Raw genomic sequence first — 25,796 nt, forward strand, 5'->3', positions numbered from 1 at the left:
AACACAAATGTTGGAAAGGCACAGAGCCGAGACACAGCAGCAGCAGCAGCAGCGGTACAAATTGACTAATGTGATAACTGACTCCAGAAACTGCATGTAAATAATCCCAACACTCACACTGCTTTTAATACGGTAGAAATACTTGCAAACTACTGCCTTTCCGTCATCCATACATGTACCTGCTTTATGCTCCCTGTTACTCTGAACTTAATGGAAAATGGAATGAATTAGAAACAATTAAGAATGAATTTCAGTTTATTGTCATCTGAAACAATAGATGTGTGACCAGTGTGTGCAACTGCGTTTATAGTTGCCTGCCCAGAGGGGAAGAGTGAAATAGCTGTCGGAGAACAAGGGTTCCTGTTGCAGGACTGTTGTGATCAGTGCGGTGCATAAGTACAACCTCATTCAACAATGTTTGGGGGAACAATGTTGTTATTTGTATATGCTATATAGATATATACCCATATATATATATACACCCCTTACATGGTAAATGTCGGGTAGGTACACTATAAATTGCGGGCTGTATTGTTAAGTGATTCCATTCTTTTTTTCTTAGGAATGATAACTTTTCAAGTTCCTTTTTTAAACTTTACTTTTACTGTACTTTTTTGGAGGGGCCAGTAATCTACTTTAACTTCACTACATTTGCCAATCATGCAATTGTTATTTTTTTTTACAACTAGTCTGTTATCTACTCAGCATGTTGCTACGTTAACAGGAATGAGCTGTCATCCATGCTGTATGTGCAGTTACGAAGGAGAAGTTGAACCAGTGAAACTGATCTTGGTTTTCACTCAGTAGGCTACCAGATGTTCTGGAAACATCATTTTTGAGAAGAATAGAGGGGTTAAAACGTGTTGGGCTTTAGGTGGAACTCACAGGTCCCCCTCTATATATACTCTCACCCAACTTCATTCAATTATAGACTGCTCCTGTTATTGCTACAATGATTCTATATGTTTCTTAAAATGATGTTCATAGATGCCAATCATAGTGTTCTGGATGCCTGTGCTATAAATCATATCCATATTCAGGTCAAAGCTAGTAGTTAAGTTGGCTACATCACACACAGGCAACTATTAAACTGTGCTTGTGTTCCTGTCGACATGTGAAAAGTCATCAGTCTAAGTACTGTCCAAATGAACAGAAGTGTCCTTGCTCCACCAATTCTAACCAGGATGCTTTGGAAGTTGACCAGGGTAGATAAGTATCCCAGCATGCATTTCACTGCTTCTTCAGGTAGAAAAAAAAAGTCAGGTGAAATACAATCCAGAAAGTCCAGTTTCAGTTATATATGCATGAGCTTCAGGGTTCATCAGACAAAACACTGTAACACCGCACAGCGTTTAACAATATTGAATTTTAAAACACTGGAAAGTTCACATAATTATTTTACCTTTTGTCCAAGGATTGTGAGGTAAACAGAAGATGGGCCAAACAACTGGAATCACACCAGTTATGATTTATTAAATTAAATCTAAAACAATCCTAATTCTAAGAATTTTTAGAGACAATTTATTAAGATTATTCCAAAACTTTTTCTGTAAAAAGTGGTGCGCGCACACACACACACACACACACACACACACACACACACACACACACACACACACACACACACACACACACAATCTCTGACAGGTGACAGACAACAGAAGGCAATCTCCTCCTCTGACTGTAAAAGGAAGCTAGATGGTGGCTAATTGTGTTGCCTGGCAACCATTAACACACTTTCTCCTGTGTGTGGATGCCTCTCCACATTTAACCACTGATGATGGTTCGTCTCCTCTGGTTACCATCACAGCATCGTGTCCCTGCACTGACAGGCAGAAAACACCAGACACCACTTCCTCTCTTGTTTGATATCACATGAACTGAATATTAGAGGGAACAGTGCGCGCACACACACGCACACACACACACACAATGTTTTTTTGTTTTTTTTTAAAGAAAACTGTTTTTCATTTTTCAACATATTGGAGAGGAAATAACAATTTCCATTCAGTTGAACTGTCTTAAAATTGTCTGTGTGTGGGTAGGTTTTTTATTTACTGTGGCCAAATAACTCCTCATCTATTGGACAGATTTTCATGAAACAGAAAAATACAGTTGACAGTAGTTGATAATTGTAAAAAAAAAAATTATACTTAAACTGCCAGTATCGCAATTACCAACAACAAACAGGAGAGAGCACCACACACTGAAGTGGACACAGACATTTCCAAAACTTCCCATGGTACAAGAGTACAAGAAGGAACTGATGAAAGAGCTTTCACTTCACTGAAGCAACACTAAACATATATTATATATTTCCAAATTTATTTACATATATGAGTCATAGGGATGCTATGGCAACGGTGCAGCGGCCGGTAGTTCCCACAGATTTCGCTACATTTAAGACGAAATAAGGCGAAATCTGTGGCAGCTGCATCAACATCGGAAGAAAGAAAGTACAAGGACAGAATTATGAGACGACCGCCGCCCACAAAATCTCCTGACCACTCGGCCGGACCGGCCAAACAAAACATCATAGAAAGCAGTGTGAACCAACCAGGAAGAGGGGGAAGAGAGCCAGGATGAGGACTAAACAGCTTGGACCTAATATTATTCCACTAACCAGCCTGCTTCTAGCTAATGCCCGGGCGCTGGATAATAAGATGGATGAAATAAGACTAATCCAGCAACGGGAAATCAGAGATCATGGCTTCATCATAACATCCCAGATCAAGCTATTGCATTTGAAGGGCGGACTGTAAATGCGCCGACAGAACGCAAGACTCCGGTAAGAAGAGGGGAGGCGGACTGTGTGTTCACATCGATGATGCTTGGTGCTCAAACAAGTTGATGGACAATATTCCCCTGATGTCGAGTTTCGGCAGAAACGGTGCCCTTTAAAAACGATGATGCAGATGTACTCAAATTGGCTACTTGATTGGTTCTTAGCAGTCACGACGTGTCCTTCTCTGATTCGTCACGCTGCCGAAGAAAACAAACATCAGCCTTGATTACCGATCGACTACCAGGTTAATTCAACATGGATAACTGATTACAGGCGTTGCTGACCTTGCTGTCTATACTAGCAGCTGTTGTGCAGTTAAATTCTGCGTTTTATATTTCGACCACTGCCGACATGCGGAGGAAGCAGCTGTTTTTGGAGCGCTTCGCGAGCGGCGTGTCCAGCGGCGTTATCAGCCCTACGGAGCGGACGTTTGAAGTCATTGTTTGTGGCTTTGAGGAGGACAATGGACACAAAATGCAGGACTTTCCTTTTCTTATTATTGCTTATTTTGTTGAGCACAACTATTGTTAAGTTCACAGAAAAACTGTAAACGAACAAAAGCATAAAGGCTCTCCAGTGCTGCAAAGACTTCAGCCACCAGCAGAGCTACGAGTGACAGAACAGACATCAATGAAACAGGAAACGAGTGAGAGACGTGTGCTGACTAAATGTCTTTTGTCCAATAAATGTGTCTGTTTGAGTGTGTCTTTGGAAAACATCTTAAGTATCAAGAACAACCTTTTATTATTCTGTAACTTAGCAACCAATCGATTTCTTGTTTATACCGGCACCCGCATGCCCAGCGTGAATAATCACGTGATATTCGCTTTCAGGCGTGTTGGTATAGACGGAGATCTGAAACGGTGCTGAAATGCCCGTGTGGACGGAGGTTGTTTTTTGTTTTGAAACGATTAGAGTGAATGTAGCCTAAAGTACATGGAAGACATGGTGTCTGTCAGGAAAGCATAAAGAAAAAAAGTGTATTCTGATTGTGTTCTGGGCAAGAAATCACACTTAATAATGTATTTGTATTTGGTTACATACAAGTCTGCATCATCTATAATGGTTTCCTTTAATGTTTTGTCACGTCCTATGGCTTCCCACAGGGTTTTTTTTATCTAAAGCTCTGCTTGAATCACTAACTGACTTCCTTGCCCCACTATGTGAAAACATTAATATGATATTAGGAAGTGATAAGAAGAAAGAAAAGAGAGAAAAAAAAGAAAAGAAAAAAAAGAAAGAACCCTTGTCTTTGGTTCTTTGATAAGAACCAAAGACAAGGGTCTTGTTGGTAAGACAGCTGAGCTATTAAAGAGGGCAGATATGGTAGAAATGGTCAGTTCCTCTGTTTTATGTGTGAGATTTTAGTTTGATATGCAAAGAAAAACAGATGTCACTCGTGGCCTTACATTTTAAGTTCAAGCTGTAAACAGGTCATTTCAGTAAGCATAGACCATGACAAGCTCCGCTAAAAGGATTTTACAGTGCTTGGCCATAGAAGTCCTTTCTGAATGGCATCACATCCCTCTTATAGAATACAGAAAAGCTTTTCAGCAGTTGGCGAATTAAACCGAAGGAGAATTACGTGACATCAAAACAGATGAATATGGCATTTAATGGCCGATTCATGTTTACACAGAGGCACGTCACAACACTTTATACTGTCCATTCTATCGTTTCCCTTTCCCTGTTCTTGGATAGCTTTGCTTTACACAACCTGGTTGTTGCTTATGTTTTCTCAGCACCACCTACAAGCACTACGAGCGCAGTCTGAACCTACAACAAACTGAAAAATCAACATACCCCGATCGGACCAGAAAGTGGCAGAATTCATTGTCACGTCTTTACAAAATAGGTGGTGCTTGAGGCACAGTAGAGGGAAAATCTCCACCAGGCGTGTCGGCAACGACCACTGTAATGTTTGACTGAATGACTACGACCGTCGCCAAACAAACTCCAGTTATGCTCAAAAACAAAGTGGTGACGTAAAACATTAAACAAGCAGCGGACACAAAGTCATCTTATAACACACTTCATACAGTCGTGCCAAAACACAAAAATAAACCAGGACAGGTAACTGAGCATGCAGCCATAACTGGACAACCAAAACATTATGAAGGCTGCAGCCGAATGTGAGATTAATTGGGGACAACACAGAGGTAGGCCTAGTGCATAATACATACTCAATCAGTATGTGCCTACTGCTTATTCAATTAAAAATGAATAAGTATGATTTTACCAGCAGACCCTTCAAACCTTCTGAGGTATGCAAAGTCACAATCACAGCACATTTCTGAACAGGCCTTTATTGAATAAACTGGGAATCTAAACAGTCGCTTTCTCTCATGAAAACATATTAAAACTTAATAAAGTGACATAATAACCGCTTTCATTAACAGCACTCAAACCTTTCTGATTCTTTTCTTTCTTTTCTAAAACTATTAACGCTGGATAGTTTAATGAATAATAAGGTTTCACTTTAATCGTTATATTTTGTGAGTGAAATATGAATCTGCAATGTCATCAGTAACATTTCTCTGTCAGTGAAATGTAGTACTACAATGTTTTCCCCTGAAGTAGAAGTACACAGTAAGTCGTGTACAGCTGAGTTGCATATTTTTTAAGTGCTTTGGGGCTTTTTGTATTTAGGGGAACGATGAGTTCTGAGTAACATAATATAATATTTTTCATACCTAAACTTAGTTTCTGTTTGCTTCTACTTTGCAGTTTCTTTAATCAATATTAAAATACAATCAACGGATATGATCTCCCGGGTTGCTGGTTTTAAATGTTCAAAGGCTTTCACTGAGAGCAGCTTAGTTAATGACAATAATATTTATTTATTTAATATCTTTATAACAAAGACTGTTGATGACATGGATTTAGTGCTGTAGATATGTACATCTGACTTCACAATGTGAGCCGTTATTCAACCCTTTATTTTGCTGTGATTTTGAAGACCAGCTTTTATTTGAGAATCTACGGTGTCTCTCCCAAATCTATTATCTCTATTAGAATACATAGACATAACAAACAAAAAGGAATTGACCCGTGACAGGAGTTCTGTGTTGACTCCCTCTCAATAAGCAGCCACATGGAGGGCTACCGTGCACACAGAGCCCTGGACAGCAGCTTTAAATATTCAGAGCTAGGCAACACCTCGTCCTCCTTATTAACACAGCTTTATTCTGGATCCCTGTTGAAACGGCTTCCATCCTTTTTCTCCGGATTCTGAGGAAAAATCCGAAATGCCAATTCTCATTCTGCCAAAATCACCAGGAATGTGTGAGTTCTGAGGCGAGGAGCGCCTCCAGGACGTGACTAGACATGAGGCCACGCAGGGGAAACGTGAATCCAATAAGACTCCGCACATTAGCCAGACGATAATGTGTTCACACAGATTCAGCTCCCACTGTCCACCCACACCGAAGCACACACTGCATTCTGAACCAAAGACAGGCCAAAATATATGCTCCCACTCATCCAAATTTGCATTACAGCTAATAAATGTGACAAAATTGTTTATTTTGACCCTTGATTTTTCGACAATTCACTTCCAGTCTTTTGAATGGTTTCCAAATCCCGACTCTACCGTTTAAGGGCCCGGCGCTCCTGATCCGCTGATCTCCAAGACGGAGCACTTCGTAATACGACAGGAAAGGTAATGTAATTCCCCCCCTCTCCAATCCGATACTGAAAAGATGAAAGACATCTTCTGCAACAATGTTATGCAAATGAGAGCAAGTGAAAGAGAGAGGAGAGGGCTGAGAGACAGAGAGTAGTAGAGATAGGAAATGATGGAGACAGAGTAATAACACTGAGCGGTATGGGAAATAAATGAGCGCTTGTACCACTGCACAGAAGAAAAGACGAGGACTGCAGGTTGCGGTTTGGTGGAGGTTAGTCAATTATGACTGAAAGTGGGAGATCTCACGCTCAGGCTGCTGCCATCTAATCAGAGATGGCAAAGAGACAGAGGGCTCCATACAAGGAGAGGATGTTGGGAAATGCAAAGATAAAGAGCAGGAGGAAATAGATGCTGTTTTACACGGACCGGAGGAGAGAACAGGATACAGCCGGTGGGATGGAAACCTATTGTGATGCTAATGAATCATTACTGATAAACACCATGAAAACACTGATCAGAGCTGCCGGCACCTGCCTCTTTCTGCAGTAGGCCAACATGCAGGACATTTTGTCAGAACAGTCAGCGGCAGAGGGGAGAGAGAGAGACATAATCCAGCCAGAGTCGTATTCATATTTTCTTTGTTCTCTCCCTTTGACTGAAAAAAAAAAAAAATGCAATACCATCCCCCAATATCTTCAAAAAAAAGATAACAACCATAGCAAAAGGTGTGTGGAGGTTTAAAGAATATACCAGCAGCTCTCTATATTTGAAGGATGAGCTGTGAAGAGATGTCAACAGCTTGTACTGAATGAGTGAACCAGACAGACGCACCCACCAGATTAATATTATCATTTCAACCTCAAAACAATGAAATACACATAGATCAGCTGATCGTGTATCCTGTCCAAGAACAAAGTGCGCATTCATGAAGTGACCATATTAAGGCATAACTGTAAAAAGCCAAACATGTTGTCAACATGTTTTTTTCCTCACTTCCTTGATTAGCAAGATAACAGGTTGGCAAAATGCGATGAGCATTTTGATGATTCCCTCTGAAGCGATGGTGTTTAATCACTAGTCACTATACAGATTAGTCCTATTAGTAGCAGAAAATAACACCCTACTACTGCTGTGCTCTGAATTTAGTGTAATATCCCTTTCAAAAGGACACACACATACTTTTTATGACCAAAAAAAGAAGAAATGGAAACACCTGTCTGAACGTCTTCAGTCCTGTTGTGTTGTACAGATTGTGGCTGTCATATTATTAAGCATCATATCAACATTTTTTATGTTTTCATAATTACACTGGTTTGCACATATTCCATTTTTTGTGGAATCACTCGAGTACCGTCATGTGTTGTCACCAGAGCCCTGTTGGCTGCTCAGTGCTGGCCTGAGGCAGGACTATAGACTTTAAAGCCAACGCGGTCTCCACAGCTCCCTGAGCCAGAGAAGACTGGGTGGCAGCAAAGCCAGCGCCGCTCCGATACACAGAACAAGGAGCAGCGATAAGCACCCTCAGAGAGCAGAAGCACCACTCTGTGTGTGTGTGTGTGTGTGTGTGTGTGTGTGTGTCGCTGGACACAACCGTGATCCTCACTGGACGGATGCAGCAGCTTCTTTAGGAGCAGGAAGAAATGGCTCACCGTGTGCCCTCTGAAGAGAGAGCCCTGCTTAAGAGGGCTTCATAGGTTTAGATGGTGTTTACACTCGTGACTCTCTGGGGGTCTGGGGTGGGATTTGAAGCAGTGGATGTAGAAAATGCGTGTGGGCTGGGGGGGGGGGGGGGGGGGGAGATAAGAGACTCATTCATTCATTGTGATTGACTTGAGTCCAACATCTCTGGTGGCTGTATATCGCAGCTGGAACAAGGTAGAAAAATAAGCAGAAAACCATGTATTCATTGAAAAAGTGCTACAAAGAGCCCTCCACTACACAAAGACAGCAGCCTTTTACAATTCACTGCAAACACTGTTGCAAAGCAATCCGCCCCATTGAAGGACTTTGGAAATGGAAGCACGAGGCTCGGCTAGTTACCATGTAGACAAACCAGTGACAGCCGAGCACAGGCCTGTCACTTCATCAGAATAAAAGATTAGATTACATGTTATTGTTGGAAATGTGCAGCAGCAGAAGGAGGTGCATTATAAAAGAAGAGTAGAGCAAGTTCGTAATGGTAACTGCAGAGAACTAAGCTTTAGTTTGATACAAAAAGAGGCAGCGCCTAATATTATCTTAAGTACATCTTCATATAAATATTCAAGTTAAATGTCTCTCTCTTTTCTGATCCACTCCCATTTTAATTTGCTGCTGTTGAGGCTGGCCATAATTAGACATGCCATTTTATTTCACGAGCAATATATATATATATATATATATATATATATATTTATTTATTTATTTATTTATTTATTTATTTAATTTGGAAATATTGGCAGACACAGAATACAGTAAACATGTACATTGACTAATATTTCCATTGTTTTTCAGTGTTTTGTTGCAAACAAACAACAAACCTGTCCCACCCACTGGTACACCCACCTAGAACAGAAAAGTAAATAAGTAAAAAGGTCACCTCATTTCGCCGTGCCAGACGTCATTATATATATATATATGTTCATAAACACAATCATACACCGTACATTTGTATGTTGACACACCTCTGATATTTTTGTAAATATCTTTGACAGTTTTGTATGAATAAGCACATTTGTAGCATTTGGTTCAAAATCACACTTATATTTTTGTACAAATTATCACTATTATAAGTGAATAATTATCATTAACTGTCATATCTTCAAATCGTGTCTCGTTTGTAATAACCACTTTTGTAACATTTTTGAACAAATCAACAACTCTGTCCCATGTTTATACAAATGATCAGTTATGAATATCCTGTGTTGTTTGGCTTTGGAGCGGATGCCATTTATGATCTTCACGACAGGAGTCATCACGTGATCAAAGCCGGTTACTTTTGCACATACCGCCTGCTGGTGAATGATTTCAGTTTTGGGAAGTCTGGGTCACCTTTGCATTACGCAATGAAGCCTGCATGCCGGTCCGTCATGGCGGCCCGTCTGTTGTCACCGACACCAGCTTTTCTAATGGTACCTTTTTCTTCACGAAGAAACTAGTAAAACGTCTCGTCTATAGCCGAGGGGGGGATCCAACCCTCCGAGGCACACGAGCGTCTATGGGCGCCCGCGTTCAAACCTCTAGTCTGGGCCTTTTTGGTCGGATTGCGTTGCCTCGCCTCTACCCCCGCCACCCACGAGTTGTTGCCCTGTTCCGAGGACTGACGGACCTGACGACGGGGTGCGCTCGCGGCACGTGTCCGGCGCCAACGGGAAGCGCCCGCCATTCGCAACCTGAAAATCTAGTGTGGTGCGGCGGCCTCGTCCTGGCTGTCTGCCGTGCGCCTCCGGGTACCCAAATCTCTTCTGACAAGACATATTGTCCTTTTAAAATCTACATTAATGCAAGCGTTTTTGATTCAATATGAACAGCAACTCAAATTTTTAGACGGAGCTCCATGGTGACTAGTGATATTTTTAGAACATGCCTGCTAAAGGCACTAAATGAGTGTCGCCCCAAAATGAAACCGGTTTGGTCAACAGAGATCACTTCACTCATTGTGGTTTCTAGGCGTAGGGCAAGAGCTTCGGCCAGGATCTTAACATCACTGTTTAGGAGGGAGATGGGTCGATACGAGCCACATTCTGTGTTATCTGTAGCTGGCTTAAGAAGGAGAAGAATTGATGCCTCAGTCAGTGTTTGTGGCAGCGAGCCACGGGACAAAGAATCTAAAAACATATCTAGTAGAATTGGGGATAATTTCTTGGAGAAAGTTTAAAAAAAATTCTATTGGGTAGCCGTCTGGGCCAGGCGCCTTACCACTCTTCATTGCCATTATCGCTTTAATAATTTCAGAATGTTGTAATGAGAGTTCTTTGTCTTATGTATCATATTTATGGAAGGAGCCCGAAGGTTGTTAAAAAAATGTTCCTTGTCAGTTCTTTCATTTGCCATTTCTGACGTATACAGGTTTGAGTAAAATGAGGTAAATGTTTCATTAATTTCTCCTGGGTTAATAGTCAATTCACCTTTTTCTTTCTTTATTTGTGGGATTTGTTGGGCAGCAGATTGGCACTTAAGTTGGTGTGCTAAATATCCACACATATCCAATTTTTACATCTCTTATTTTGATAGCGTATTAAATTGGACTGACAGCAATGGAAGGTAGGAAAAAAACATTTCATAATTACAGCACCATTTGCATGAAATGAAAATGGTTGTTAGTTATGCAAATTTGAAAGGGACCACCCCAAAATTAAAAATACATATTTGCCCAATAACCTTGAGTGCTTTTTATCAATCTACATTGTTGGACAAATCTTCCTTTTCTCCAATATAATTGGACAATATGGCACACGGCTTGCGGTGCTCAAAGCGCCAAAATAATACAATGAAACAGCAGTTTCAGGTCAGTGGTGGGCCGTCAGGGCCAGCTAAGCCTTCTCTGCTGGCCTAAACAGAATCACAAAATTATAGCTATTTTATAATTTAATAATTTTTCACAAATACACTACAAGCATTAGCATTTTTTTCCCCATTAGCTTATTTTCTCATTGCACAGCTCCTGTCTTCCTCAGCGGCTCTGCTTCCAGCCTGCAGCGCTGCTTCCAGTGCAGCTTGTTTAAGGAGAGCTCTTATCCAATCAGATTCAGCCTCTATTTCTCTATGTAAGGAGATAAGGAGAGGGGCCCAAGGTCCTCTTGGTAGACCTTGCAGATAAAAGTAAATGGGTAAAAACGATATTGTTGATTGTCATCGTCTTCAACCAATCAGATCTTTAGTTTGACATGTTGGGCGTATTCTTTGACATGCCAGAGCTACCCAGGTAGCCTGCTAAGTACGTCAGCATTAAGGTGCGCCGTGATTGGTCAGTGGGCCAGCGTGACTTTTGTCAAACAGACACCTGAAGACACGCGCGGTGCCGCAGCCTCAGCTGTTTTTTGTTATTGTTCCGGGTTCAGAGGTCACAAAGCCTGTTGTCTGTTGCATGAGCACAGTCCACCGAAAACATTATATTTACCACAATTTAAGCTTCTGCATTTTCCAAAAGCACTAGTATTATTCAAACGTATTGTTTGGTTCTTAAGCCTCGTACCGAACGGTTTAATACGAATACGTGTATTATTACACCCCTAGAAACAAATAACCATAGCTGTGGCGTCATAATGAGGTTATTAGGACATGGCTCAAGTCTAGTAGGACAGCACAGAAGGCCCAGGTATAAAATGCACAGTCCGCCACCTTAGGCACAGCTACAGGAGCAACTTGGGGTTAACTGTCTTCCCCAAGGACACATCGACGTGGACTAGAGGAGCCGGGGATCGAACCATTTCTTACCTGAAATGGCACGACAGGTAAGAGGCCAAATGTGTTTGATTTTGGGGTGAACTGTCCCTTTAAGCACAGAGGACTCACTGGGGTTATTGTGTAAATCCACTGACTGTTGAGAAGCACTTGTGTTATGACATACCTATATGCCTATAGTGTGTCGGAATGAAACTCAATCCTCTCCGACCTGTGAAAGTCACGAGGGAGGAGCTGAGCTGGCCTAGTGGGAGTGGAAGGAGGAGGACCATGTGTTTGAACTGATGGAGAGCTCCAGCTCTGGCTGCATGTCATCAGCAGCATTCGGTACATGAAGGACAATTTACAGGAAACTTGGTCTCTCTGATCTGAGCTCAACATGCTCTTCACCTTCTTTGGAGGAGGACACGTACAACTAGAAATACACTTGCTCACAGAAATACATTTGCAACTGTTGTTTTTCATGAGAGAGCCTCGAAAGATGTGAGGAAAACAGTAGGAAGACACACGTCTATGCACACATACGTGATTGGTAACTGAAGAGAAAGGGTGTCATTGGGCTAATTGGAACACAGCCTGGTTCTGTGGCCCTTGGCACTTATTTACTAAGCTACAACAGCTATGAAGACATTTTTCTCCATAATTATGTCACTAAACTTTACAGCCTCTGCTGTCCGCCATCTGTCAACTTCAGCAGCATACTAAGCTTGATGGAGGCACTGATGAAGTGTTAGGCACATGTTTGATTTGGTTCTGAATATTTTACCAGCTGAAATGGCACAATATATGCAGCTATGGCACATTATGTACTACATGTTAAGTAACAGATTGCTGTTGACAGAGTTTCTGCATGACAGAACCAACCTAGAATTGTAAGGCCAGATCAGCATTGGTCTGAAAACAAGACTGAAACACTAATTTGTTTTAGTTCACTGATTCAGCATGACATCATGTTCAGTGGGGGGTATTTTATTTTGTTTTACCCTTAACCCTGGGATTTTAAAATGTGGGGCCCATGCCCCAAAGATTAGGGAAAAATGGCAAAAATATATGTTTTGTCATTCTTGAGGGCCAGACAATAAACGAACCAACATAGTTTACAATAAATCATCACTCCTCTGCTACCGTGGGACCAGAAGTCAGAAGGAATGACCATTGCCACTGCCAGGAGGGCTGTAGCCATTGTGAACATGCATCCTGTGGCAGCGCAGCAAAACAAAAAAAAAAAAGAAAACACAGCCGACCACTGCTGTGAGCAGAAACACACCGGTGTGATAAAAACTGATCCCGGCGCTTTACGCTCCAAAGCTGATGGAGGAGGGGAGGAGGACAGAGGTCAGAGCCAAGGCCAAAGTTTATCTCCTGAAATACCTGCAGGAATCTGAGGCTTACAGCCAGAGAGAAATGAGAAAACAGCTCTTTCTGTTGAGGGACACAGCTCGGAGATGAAGTTTGATTTAGTCTAATCTGCCAAGCCAGATATAGTCCCATCGAGTTCAATTAAACCTGGCAACAGAAACCAATCTATTTACACAAAAGTGCTATTTTGTTCTTCGTCACTGCTGGAAGAGGCAATTTCTCCTTCCAGTCCTCCAGTCTCCTTAGACCTTCGCTTTACACTAGAAAGGTTCCACCGCTAGAAATGGTTTCTCCAACACGATCGGCACTGCACAGGCAGCTCCATTCACATTAAAAACGAAGCATTTCCATTGTGAATTACTAACAGCCACACAAGCTGCTCAAATAGGAGACTCTCTATGAATAGTAAAAATAGATCGAACATGAATGGAATTTTGTTTTTCTGCTCTGCGATGAGCAGTGACACCATTTCAGATGGAGAGAGAGAACATAGGAGTGAGAGAGAAAGACCGAAATAGGGAAAAGATGGGGACACTATCTGTGTGTGTGTGTGTGTGTGTGTGTGTGTGTGTGTGTGTGTGTGTGTGTGTGTGTGTGTGTGTAAATAAGTGTGAAAGAGAGAGAGAGAGAATCAATAGAGAGAAAAAGGAGAGAAGCAAAATAAAGGAGAGGAAAGCAACAAGTGTGAATGACCAGAGTAACAATTACCATCAGCAGTGGGAACCCAGGATTTTTAGCTTGTGTATGCTACTACAGATGTCTACGGAAACACTGACGCTTATTAAACTTACCACACATCTGTAGTAGCTATACTCCAACCTCAAGCTGTGGTTATTACAGGGTGTTTAGAGGTGCTATGCAGCTGTTGGGGTCGTTTGTTGACGGAAATATATTTCAAGGAACTATGCCCTCAGCAATGCTTTAACAAGTGAGGAGGGTGAGCGGAGGTTCCATGAAGATGAGGACCTTGTAGATGACTCCCAGGGTAAATAGGCTGATCTAAAGGGTTACATAACATTGTTTTGCCTCCTCCTTGGTGGCATGATCATACGCATTTCTGTATGACGTGGGTCATACTGTGTGAAGCTGTGTAATGTCTGTGTCCATGTGGTGTTCCAGGAGCTTTTCAGTCCAGATTTGTGGTGTGTGTGTGTGTGTGTGTGTGTGTGTGTGTGTGTGTGTGTGTGTGTGTGTGTGTGTGTGTATATATATATATATATATATATATATATATATATATATATATATATATATATATATATATATATATATATATATATATATATATATACACACACATACACAAGTAACGACAACTTGTCAAGTTATTCTTTTATTTATCTAAGCAAAGATTGACCTGAGGTACATGTTTTACACATCACCTTCACACGACGAACTCATTTGTGAAATATTAGCTATTAAAAGAGTATAACCTCTGTACTGACAGAGGAGATAAATGAGAATGGTAAATGGACTGTACTTGTATAGCGCTCAAACCACTCAAAGCCCTTTAACGCTACATGTCAACATTCACCCATTCATACACTGATGACAGGGCTACCATGCAAGGTGCCACCTCAGACTAACTAACATTCATACTACAGGAACAGCCTGCGGGTTTGGGGTTAAGTGTCTTGCTCATGGACACATGGACTAGCAGAGCCGGGGATCAAACCACCAATCCTTTGATTGAAGGACGACCTTGCTCTACCACTGAGTCACAAATCGGCAGTTGTCGTGGGTTTTTCACCCTTTCATTCGACCCTCTTACCTTATCTTACCTCCGGCATTTGTTCGTCCTGTTAATATGTGTTTGGGTTTCTTCCTTTTCACTCAGTCCAGATAGCACTCCGGCCCACCCCTCATTCCCAACCCCTGCATCTCAGGTCTGATCATACAGTAATAACTGAAAAAATATACATTCACACAAATGATCTTGATTTGCAGATTACCTAGGAAACATAGCACAATCTAAAAAAAATACATAGTGTATGATCAAGAACAAACACATCAAGGATGAGTTCAAAGTATTAACAAATAAAGTGTCTTTGAGTTCCATTACTACTACTACTACGACTACTACTACGTCTGTAACCTCTCTGTACTGTCCCTCAATTAAGAGTCTAGAGTCACCTTTCTCCTGTTTCCTTCAACTAAATTGACAAAATGTGTCACTGAAATGAAAATAGAATAACTTCCAGGATTCACATACTTATTTGAGCGCAACCACGACGTGTTCCTAAACCTAACAAAGTACTTTTCTTGCCATAATCTAACAAAGTAGTTTTGCCGCCTTTTTCGGTGCCTAAACCTATTGGTGACCTTAGCAAAGGTAGCAAAGAGGCGCGTCGTTTTCAACACCTATTTGCTTAGGAGTTATTGATCCGGGAAGTGTGAACCTCTGAATAACACAACCTCATCAATGTCCACATTGGTTAGCGCAGATATTTGCCCAGTATCATATTTGGTCTGGAACAAATCAATTGAACGGATCCAATTTGGATGAATTGGGGACTCAGTTGCCTGTTTTGCTCATACACTGCAGCTGGCAATAAATAATGGATTTCATCCATCTGAGTGTAAAAAACAAAACAACGGACAAATCACCGGTTTCCTAAAGGTTATGAGCGTGTTAATTACAGTAAAGAGCTGTTAATAGTTATGAATACAGTGTATTCTACTATGTGATTTTGACAAGGATTAAACATTTTTGACAATTACATGCAAATACACTTCACAGTATAGATGAATACAAACTATGAATTGAATTTTGAGAGCCATAATGGGGTCTGATACAACCCCTATTTTAAACTGTGCTCCCAAAGCAATCTGCTCTGCACAGGTTGTGATGCTGCTAAAAGCAATTCAGAGGTCAGTGCTTTTGGCTGCTATGAAATAAATAAATAATTCAGAAATAATGGGGTATGGAATGGATGGACTGGTAGTATGGGGTTACGTGGGCTGTTTTGTTGTCAAGGCAACACACCGTGACCGTGAAGCAACAAAGGAAACCATGCTGGGGTAAATGTTAAAGTTCCCTATTCAATATCCTGATACAACTTATCTTCTATTAAAATGGCAGAATGCGTTTGGGAAGAAAATCCAGCCATCGGCAAACACACCGCTCTTTCTGTTCCAGTGAAGCATGCAGGAAACTGATCCCTGTACATGTGTAGTACCCAGAGTCCCTCTGTTTCTTTGGCTGCTAATGGAGAATACAAATGTAAGCAAATCAAGGTGTTGCAAGTAAAGCAGAGAACTGGAGATGCAGAGCGGGAGGAGTTATTTCGGGCACCCCTGGTCCAGGAGTAAAAGCTCTATCCTATTTTATCCAAACACAATGTTAGGCTTGGGCTGTATTACGCTATTCAAGAGTATTTACAAATTACAAGTTACAAGGTTCAAAGTCTGTCTGTCTCTCCATCAGTTGATGATTGAGACGGCCAGCATTTACTTTGGGACAGTTTAAAATAAATACTAAAGTTTGGGACAGTGGAGGGAAAAAAAGCCCTGCCTTCTAATCACAGCACTTATTAGCTAGATCTACCTGCAGCGGTTACAACCACTGATAAACTACTCACATCAAGATGAAGGTGAATTAATGAAGCAATGACTTGTTCTTTTTCCATAAACATGCTCTCATTTGTCCAGTGATGCTAAGCTAGGCTAACACAGATAGACAAACACACACCTGAAACAGAGTCTAGCTGTCTATCAAGTCAGGCAGATGCCTGCTGATTAATGACAGGATTTCATGTTTCTCAATGACTCTTTCTGAGCACGCATCTCTGTGCAGCTGCTTTCTCTCCTGCGTTGGTCCCAAAATGGAAATGAGTGGATGTTAACACCACCCTCCTGATGAATTGGATATTGATCATTCCATACTAGTTGTGAACAAAGAGGCTCTACTATCTTTGATATCCATTTCCTTACGTTACAGAGTGTCTTCATAAAGTTAAAGTTGCCGTGAGGAACCTTCAGCTGGTCTCAATGTAATACCGATGCCTCTATATGACCTGCATGAGTAAATGAGACAAACTTCTCCACTGGTAGCACCAACTGAGAATGTTGGAAGCATCTTTTTTTGTGGTACAGCACAGTATTAATCAGTGGTGGAACATAACTAAGTACATTTACTCAAGTACTGTACTTAAATACAACTTTGATGCTTTTTTTCTATTCCATCACATTTCAGTGGGAAATATTGAAATACATAACGTAGCTCCTAAAGAGCCCATTTGGCTGCATAGAGAGTACTTTTACTTTTATATTTGATATATTGTACTTAACTATGTACTTGATTATACAGTACTTACATACTTTTTTTTAAACTAAGATTTTGAACGCAGAACTTTTACTTGTAACAAATTGATTTTTACAAGTACTTTAGCTTAAGTAAAATATCGTAATGCTTCTTCCAGCACTGGTTTTAATCAATGACACTAGCTCAGTACTTTCATCATCAGTGAGTCGCATTGTCTCGTTTTCTACCTCTTATTCTCTCTCCTCATTTTGCTCTTTGAAAGAATTCTTTTTTGGAACACATTAACAGCTAAATGGATTGTTTCTGTAACTTTTCCTCTGCTACGTCCAGGAGCATCTCACACACACACACACACACACACACACACACACACACACACACACACACACACACACAGCGTTTAATTAGCTACCAGTGTGATGAGCCTGTCTGCCTGCTTTCCTTGCAGGTGTGGAGGTGGGTGTGGCAGAGGATGGTCAGGCAGAGTGGAAACACCTGAGGCCAGTGCACCCTTTATAACGTTTATAACCCTCTGAGACACCCATTTTGGTTTCGGTTGCGGTTAGTTTCTACATTATACAACACTGCATATACACTTTCCACACACCCACTCATTTACACTGCTGAAATGACCGACTTCACATGTCACTGTTAGTTTATGTTTGCCTTCTATGTTACTTTAAATCTAATAAATAAGTGTTAAACTGCTTCATTGAATGCGTCTCCCTTTTTTGCCACGGCCGTTCGGCCCGGTTTGTGACACACTAAAACCAGGCACATGCACGTGATACGAGCGCACAGAGCGAGCGGAAGAGCATCCGCGCTGTGATGAGCCCGAGATCCTCCCTCCCTTCGCGTTCACTGCTCAACACTTGCTCGCTCATCAAGTTGACCTGTGTGACTTCGAAATAGACAGAGGCGGATGTCGACATAATATTTTAACTCGTACACTCACAAAAAATTATTGCATCTGCGACCATTTTGGTCGCAATCTGATGAGACCATCGGCGCAAAGATTGGCTATTTCTATGTATTTTAATGCCTGACAAACCCCATGTTGTCTTGTCTCAATCAAAGATAAAGTAGTGGATGAAAATATAGGTTTGAGTTCATACATTTGCTGACATGCAGCTGTGGTATGGAAACGTATCCCACCTGATTCACTAGACCAGTCCAAACAACCCCTGATCAAAACCACTTCATTTGGATGGCAAAGTGAACATGCAACGGAAATGTCAGTGACAATCCCTCATTGTGAAGGAATACTGTGTGCACTAAGGATGCACCAGTATCACATTTTCATTCAGTGAATATAGCGGTCAAAAATAGCGAGTCACTTTAGTGTCCGGTCGGTCTTCAGTCCATGAGAGGGCGAAGAACTGCCCGGACAGCTCGTCGATCACGTTGATGGTAAAAGTTCATTTACGTTTAGTTTGAGAAAACCACTCTTAGACGGACCTGCAGTTGCGACTTCAGCAACTTAAATTCAGCCAGGGGTCTGATCCAAAATCCATACACAGACTCAATCTACTAACCGGCACACACTGAATGTGCTCTTTAGTGGAGGCCGCTTGCTGGTATGGTGGATGAGGGCTATAATGGGGTTTAATTTCTATTGCAGAGACTTTTCTGGAGGTCCTCCCATCCCCACACAGCTTTAGGTTTGATCCTAGAGAGAGCCGTGTGTCCTTGGGCAACACATTGACCCCCCCCTACCTGCCTTCTCAAGAGTCTCTGTCTGTGACAGCAGCAGCCAAATGTCTCCACAGGAAATGGAAATGAGAGGCCAATAAATGCAAACTCAAAATTAGAGGTGTGAATTTCAATGGCCTCGGGATTCAATTGCGATTCACCCGTCAACAATTCCAATTCTCGATGCATCCAGACACAGCTCCATAAACCCTGTCCTCAATTTTCTATACTGATGCAAACGGCTACTTTTTCATCAGTTAATAGTGAGATAAATCTGAAATCCCTTTTTATTTAGAAAGTGCTGTCAAAAATCTGACAACAACAGTCTCAAATAAAAAGCTGCATCTTTCCAAAATCTGTGTGACCCACCTCAGTACATAGTGCTACAGCGCACAAGTGGGCTGAAATCTACAAAAATAGCTCTTAATGCCGATGTCATTTTACACTGCATGAATTAGCCTCGCGGCTAGCAGATTTTTCCTTACTCATAGCTCTTCAGCTCCGACTTGTTGTAAGTCACTACATCTACCGACAGAACACCACCATGGTTGAATCTCAGCATGCATGCACTTTTTTTTTTTTTACAACTGAACATGGTTGAAAGAAGGCAGCTAGTATTGGTAGCGAGAGCAACAAGTTAGCGGATTGTTGAGTGCGTAAGCTCCGTCCTCAGTGAAACACAGAAATCAGAGGAGTGAAACGAGTGGGACAGACAGTAAAAGAAAAAAAAAACACAGTAAAGACTTGAAACCAAATGAAACCAAAGGCGGTTATGTCACTGATGCAGAATCGTACACGTCAGCGTCGCAATGCATCTTACAATCAAGAAACTTCCACACCTCTACTAAAAATTCAACCATTTCTATAGACACACACTCACTTATACCTACAATTTCAACAAAGATGTGTTGTTTACAATGCAGCATTAGCAGGGATCAACAACTAGAAAGCATTAATGCTAATCTCCAAATTACCGACTATTGGCAGGAACTTTTTTTTCACACTAGGATGGTTAAACTGTGTAATTAATGTGCGGGTCACAAGACCCCATGGTCATTGTCTATCTCCAAAATGCTCTCACTGCCAATTTAAGGCACTATGGATACAAGGATAGAATTTCAGTTTGCTCTGGCAATTTTACAGCACGCACACACACACACACACACACACACACACACACACACACACACACACACACACACACACACACACACACACACACACACACACACACACACACACACACACACACGCAGATTTTGATGCACACAAATAACTTGTCTTGCGAGGAATCAGGACACCATAGATATATCGGAGCTTCTTAAATTCTTAGTTATGAAATCGTGACGTTATAAATCAGCAGTTATGGCAGAATAAACCCGACAGCACTAGTGAGCTGTCGGGTGAAAACGTGAGCGGAGGTTGTATTGACTTGCAGTGTGCTTTCAAGCTCTACTCAGTAAAAATGTCCCACCCATTTGTCCTAAACTGTCGCCACTTGCCCAGAAATATCTTAGTCCCATGTCTTAGAGAGGCTCAAATGGGCCCCTTGTATGCATGCAGGACTGTAACCAAGTCCCAAGACGGACAGTAGGTAACTGACAGACACCCTTCATAAACCACAAGGCCAGAACACGGCCGCCTGGTGGCTTCCCATCCATCCCAACACAACACTCACAAGTCTTCTTCTGAAAGACAAGCCTCAGATATGTCCTGTGTCTCTACACAAGGGGAATGTGAAAGTAAGCATCTTTCGAATCCACTGGGGTGAACCAGCCCCCATTTCCTATAGACCTGAACAGGCTACAGTGTGTTAATGTTAACAATTGGAGTGGAAGTTTCCGCGATGTTTTTTTTACTGTACCCAGATCCAATATTGGACATAGAGAACAGCTGTCTTTCTATGGAACAATGAGGTACCTGGAATAAAACCCACAATTCATCTCCCCACCTGCCACCTGGCAAATGGCGACTTTTTTCAGCAGAGAAGGGGTCTTCTGCTTTAGGAGTGGCACTGCACGGTCAGAAACTATCGTTTCTGTGACACCAGCGTACCCTGGTGGAGGCCAATTGAACTGCAAGACATAACCGCACGCTCTCTTCTAATGGCTGGCATATGTGGAAAAGCATAGCGCCATGTTTATAGAAATCACAGATGCAGTCAGTAAAGATCGCCGCGTGAGAGACAGTTGTTTGGGGAAATGCCAGAAAAAGTCCTTGCCTCATTTGAGGTTCAAGGCTCCTATTTATTGTTCTGGCCTTGACGGTGTCCTGTGAGATCGGGCATGGAATCGTAGGTACTACTCCTCTCCTGTAATGTCCCGACCACTTGTTGGCTTCACAGCAGCACCAGAAGGCCTGGGAACCACGTCAAATAAGTCTGCCCGTTGTGGGCTTACTCTGAGCGGGAGTTTTCTTTAATCTATGCAGAAGAGCGGTCCGACAGCACCACCTCAGAGCGTCCCTGGTCCAGACACGGAGGGTGTGGGTGTCCCTTCTGGTCATGTGGGAACCGCAGTCCAAACACTGCTTAAACTCTTCCATGGCTAGCTAGCAACTCTGGACGAATCTGTCAGCTAGCTCGGTGTCGGTAAGGGGCCTGCTTCCCGGCGTTAAGTTGAATGAGCAAGGTTGTACACTCTGATAGTATTAAAGGCTCAGTGACGTAAGCCTGAGGGGCTATCGCTTTATTCAGTGAATGCTGCTGGAGACACAACATAAGACATTACTACGAAGACGAGTTCCAAATGAGGTAACCCCCCCCACCAAAGCACTACCACTGTGTAAACTGTATTAATTTTTTTTTTGCTGCCTTTCACTGTTTTTTACTGTTGCCAGAATGCAGAGGGCACATTTCCATTGTTTAATGAACAATAACGTTTTCTTAATATCCATCTTATTTTGAACACATTTTGGTTTCTTTTCTGACTAAAACGACATGCTGAATAAGCATAATGAATACCATCATCTATCTGAGAAATTTGACAATCCATCCAAAAAACATAACCCTAAACATATAATGTTCAGACTGGGGAATGGGTAAACCACACTGTCAGTAGAAGAGGAATATCTGTTGATTAACGAAATAATCGGTGAATAGTAAACTGCCTTCTAAAGGAACCATCGGTGTTGATTTCTAACAGTGAATCACTAGGCTTCCCTGGATGTCACACTGTGGCTGACTGGTTGTATTCTGCCACACTGACCAAATGCTACCTTGGCAGGCATTGCTTCGCTGCATCAGAGCCATCAGCTGCAGACCTCCAGGCTGTGTGCTGACGACAGGCTGGAGAGACGGAGCACACTGCATCACCGTGAGGAACAGCAACACCTACTGTACTGTGGAGCTTTGAAGTCACACCATGACATACACGCACTGACATACTAACTGCCGCGTGCGTGACAGCGCATCGGAGTTCGAGCGCGCGCGGTTCATGATAGCGCACGTGCAAGTGCAGAATAATGCCTACCAGCAATTGCTCAAAGGCACGGGATACTCTGCTAGCCAATGTGTGATGTGAACATGAATGAAAATCCGCTCAAGAGCATGATGGAAGTATGAAAAGATGGAAAATGATGAGCAAGTTACAGTGTAGCAATATTCTATTCAAACTAACTGTCTGACTCAACTGCGAAATAATAATGCAGTGAACAGTTGCTGTGTTTTTGAAGCTCGTGGGGCTACACCTCTGTCATGTCAGTCAATTAAAACTCAAGCTCTGAAATCAAAGTTGAACATGTCATACATGAATCAGTGTGTCAGAGTCGTACTCACACATAGACGGCAGCTGTATAGGCAGGTTCAAACCGACTGCCGCTGCTAGGGCACAACGTAAAGCGCCAGTGTCCGCAGCAGTGCTTGATAAAGTGCTGTCTGTCCACAATTAGTCCAGAGAGCGTTGAACGGAGCTCAACACACAGCTGCTCACATCAAATCCTGTCAGCACACTGCTGCTTGTAGAGCTGTCTCGAGAAGCACGGCACTGTGTACTCAGACACGCGCACCGACGGCGGTTCACGGTGTAGCCCCTCCCTCTTTCACCACCTCACCCCTTCACTCTCTCGTGACGTCAGTGAGAGATGCAGCCGGAGATGCTGCATTCACTTCCTCTGGGAAAAGACTGTAAATAATTTTAACCTGAGTAAATTAGACTAAAAGTAACACAACGATACAATTAATATCGGTTTTCAAAAGGTTAATATTATCAGGCATCTAGCTGTGCTGCTATAATTGTTTTTATTTATTAACAATCAACAATACAAACAAAACTTCAAATAGGGGTTTATTCCAATGGGAATAAAAACCCCAAAATAAGAAAATATAAAATAACACTGTGAAGCTGTACTTAACACGGTGCGGCTTAAAGCATACTAATATTAGCACTAAAAACACAGCTGAGGCTGAAGGAAATATTAGTAGTATTCCAGGGATTTGGTCATATATTGAACAAGTGGAAAATAATAATAATACAAATAATGGTGCAGAATTTGCGGGCAAAGAATTTGTATTTTGTTTTGTGTTCAATCATCTGTATAAATTGTATCAAAAGTTTAGGTCCATTCAAACGATTTCAAATTTCATTACAGCAGTAAGGAAATTGGTTTATGAATGAAACCTTTTGCACATACTCTGTAGTATTAGCTATTCAATATAATTTTTTGAATTTCAATTGTAACATCACAAGGTGAAAATCCAATTTTTTTAAACTTAAATTTCTTAATTCATTCATGCATTTGCTTGTGTTTTCTGTGTGCTGTGCATGTAAAGTCAAAGTTGGGAAGTAGTTTTCTTCATGCTCTTGTATATTTGCATGTTTTTCCTGAACTTGCAGTACACTGATCTCTCTTGGCCACTGTCATTTTAGTTGTAGGGAGCAAGTGCCTGTGCCAAGTGAAGGATTTGGTTCACTCAAGGGTAAGATAGAGTGTGGCCTGCAGGCAGATTCAAGGTGGATGAACATGCTGGATTCTTAAAATGTTCTTTGAGATTAATTTGGTGGCCTCCACAGTGATGCAGGCATTTTACGGAAGTCTGAAGGCAAAGCTCTCAATTTGCCAGTTGATTTACATATCAGCCATCACCTATAGTCATCAGTTCTGTATTGACCAAAATAATGAGATCAGAAATCAAGAAGCCAAAATGAGTTTCAGTGAGGCTCAGCGGTAGAGCAGGGTCGTCCTTCAATCAGAGGGTTGGTGGTTCGATCCCAGGCTCCGCAAGTATACATGTCGATGTGTCAAGACACTTAAAGATGGAATAAAAAATTGATTGATGAAATCAGAGGATATTTATTTCTTTATCCATCAGATATTTGATTTTGTCATCGAAGATGTTTTGACAAAAATGAGTAAATAGATTATATGAAATTACCTCATCTTGTGAGGAAGGGAGCCTGGAAAACGTTCAAATCAGGGAGTACAAAGTATAAAATAAATAAACACAATTATACATCTTATTTTTTGTCGTTTTCATGGTAACGTGATATGTTGCAGCAAAGTGCTGTCCCATTCCTATTTATACCATTTCGAGCCCTTTCAGCCTCTCACACTCAACCACTTACCAGGTGCCGTCTATTACCAGCTTGTCTGCCTGCATCCGACCGTAGTTCGAAAAGTAACTTTTAATAACTTCACTTTCAAACCTCAGAGGTTCACTGATATCTTACTGAGATTGTGACAATTTTACAGATGATTTTATACTTCATATTATGTCCATAAACGGACCAACGTGAGCACAGGTTATCAACCTGCAATATCACTTTAAGTCTGTAATGTTACATTCGTTGAGATTAATTACACGAATACACTGAATTTGAGTATTTTGCTAATTCTGTTCTTGTTTTGTTACAGGGAGCCAGGAGGTGAGGAGGAGAACGACGGACAAACATTCAGCAACCATGACTTTCAATTAAGACATTAGTCCATTTGTAATATCTACATTTGACCATCCTGTACTTAAGGTTACAGTTACATTAGCTCTCATCCTGTACAAAGCCTTTACTAGTAAGACAACCAGTAGATCCTTCTGATGTGTTATTGTTACTGTCACAGTTATGTCACCTTTTTCTTTTATTTATTTAAATTGAAATAAGACATCCATGTTAATGATTTCTATATGAATTTGTGTATATTCTGCTGTGTAAAATGTGTCAATCTTCTAAGTTGCATCCTTGTGTTAATTTTATTGATAACTTTTCATAATTTTCTCAATGTGATTTGGACAATTTTTGGAGACAATGTGCCTGCAGGAGGGGGTGGTGATTTATATAAAAAAAAAAATAATGTATGTGCATATGTGTTACTGCAAGTTAATGAACATGTTTGCTGACATTTGTTTTGCTGCTGTTAATGTTAACTGTCTTGATTGATTTCCTCAGCCTTAGGATTGTAATTTATATATATATATATACATATATATATATATATATCTATATACACATATATATACACATATATATATATATATATATATATACACATATATATACACATATATATATATATACACATATATATACACATATATATATATATATATATATACACATATATATACACATATATATATATATATATATATATACACATATATATATATATATATATATATATATATAAATATATATATATATATATATATACACATATATATACACATATATATATATATATATATATACAATTAT

General features: G+C 41.1%; 1 protein-coding gene across 2 annotated transcripts in view; it reads right to left on the reverse strand.

The window, feature by feature from the left end:
• The window catches only part of gabbr1b (gamma-aminobutyric acid (GABA) B receptor, 1b), a 160,415-nt gene extending 137,321 nt beyond the window's left edge, over positions 1–23,094 (reverse strand). For both annotated transcript variants that reach the window (XM_068710790.1, XM_068710789.1), the window contains exon 1: positions 22,886–23,094. In XM_068710790.1, the coding sequence (XP_068566891.1) occupies positions 22,886–22,889 (4 nt within the window). In that variant the 5' untranslated portion in view covers positions 22,890–23,094. The remainder of the gene's footprint in view (positions 1–22,885) is intronic.
• Positions 23,095–25,796: the final 2,702 nt, after the last annotated feature.

The sequence above is a fragment of the Cebidichthys violaceus genome, unplaced genomic scaffold (assembly GCF_023349555.1).
Source record: "Cebidichthys violaceus isolate CVI_PGR_0920_01 unplaced genomic scaffold, fCebVio1.0.p SCAF_16, whole genome shotgun sequence".
Classification (NCBI taxonomy): Eukaryota; Metazoa; Chordata; class Actinopteri; order Perciformes; family Stichaeidae; genus Cebidichthys; species Cebidichthys violaceus.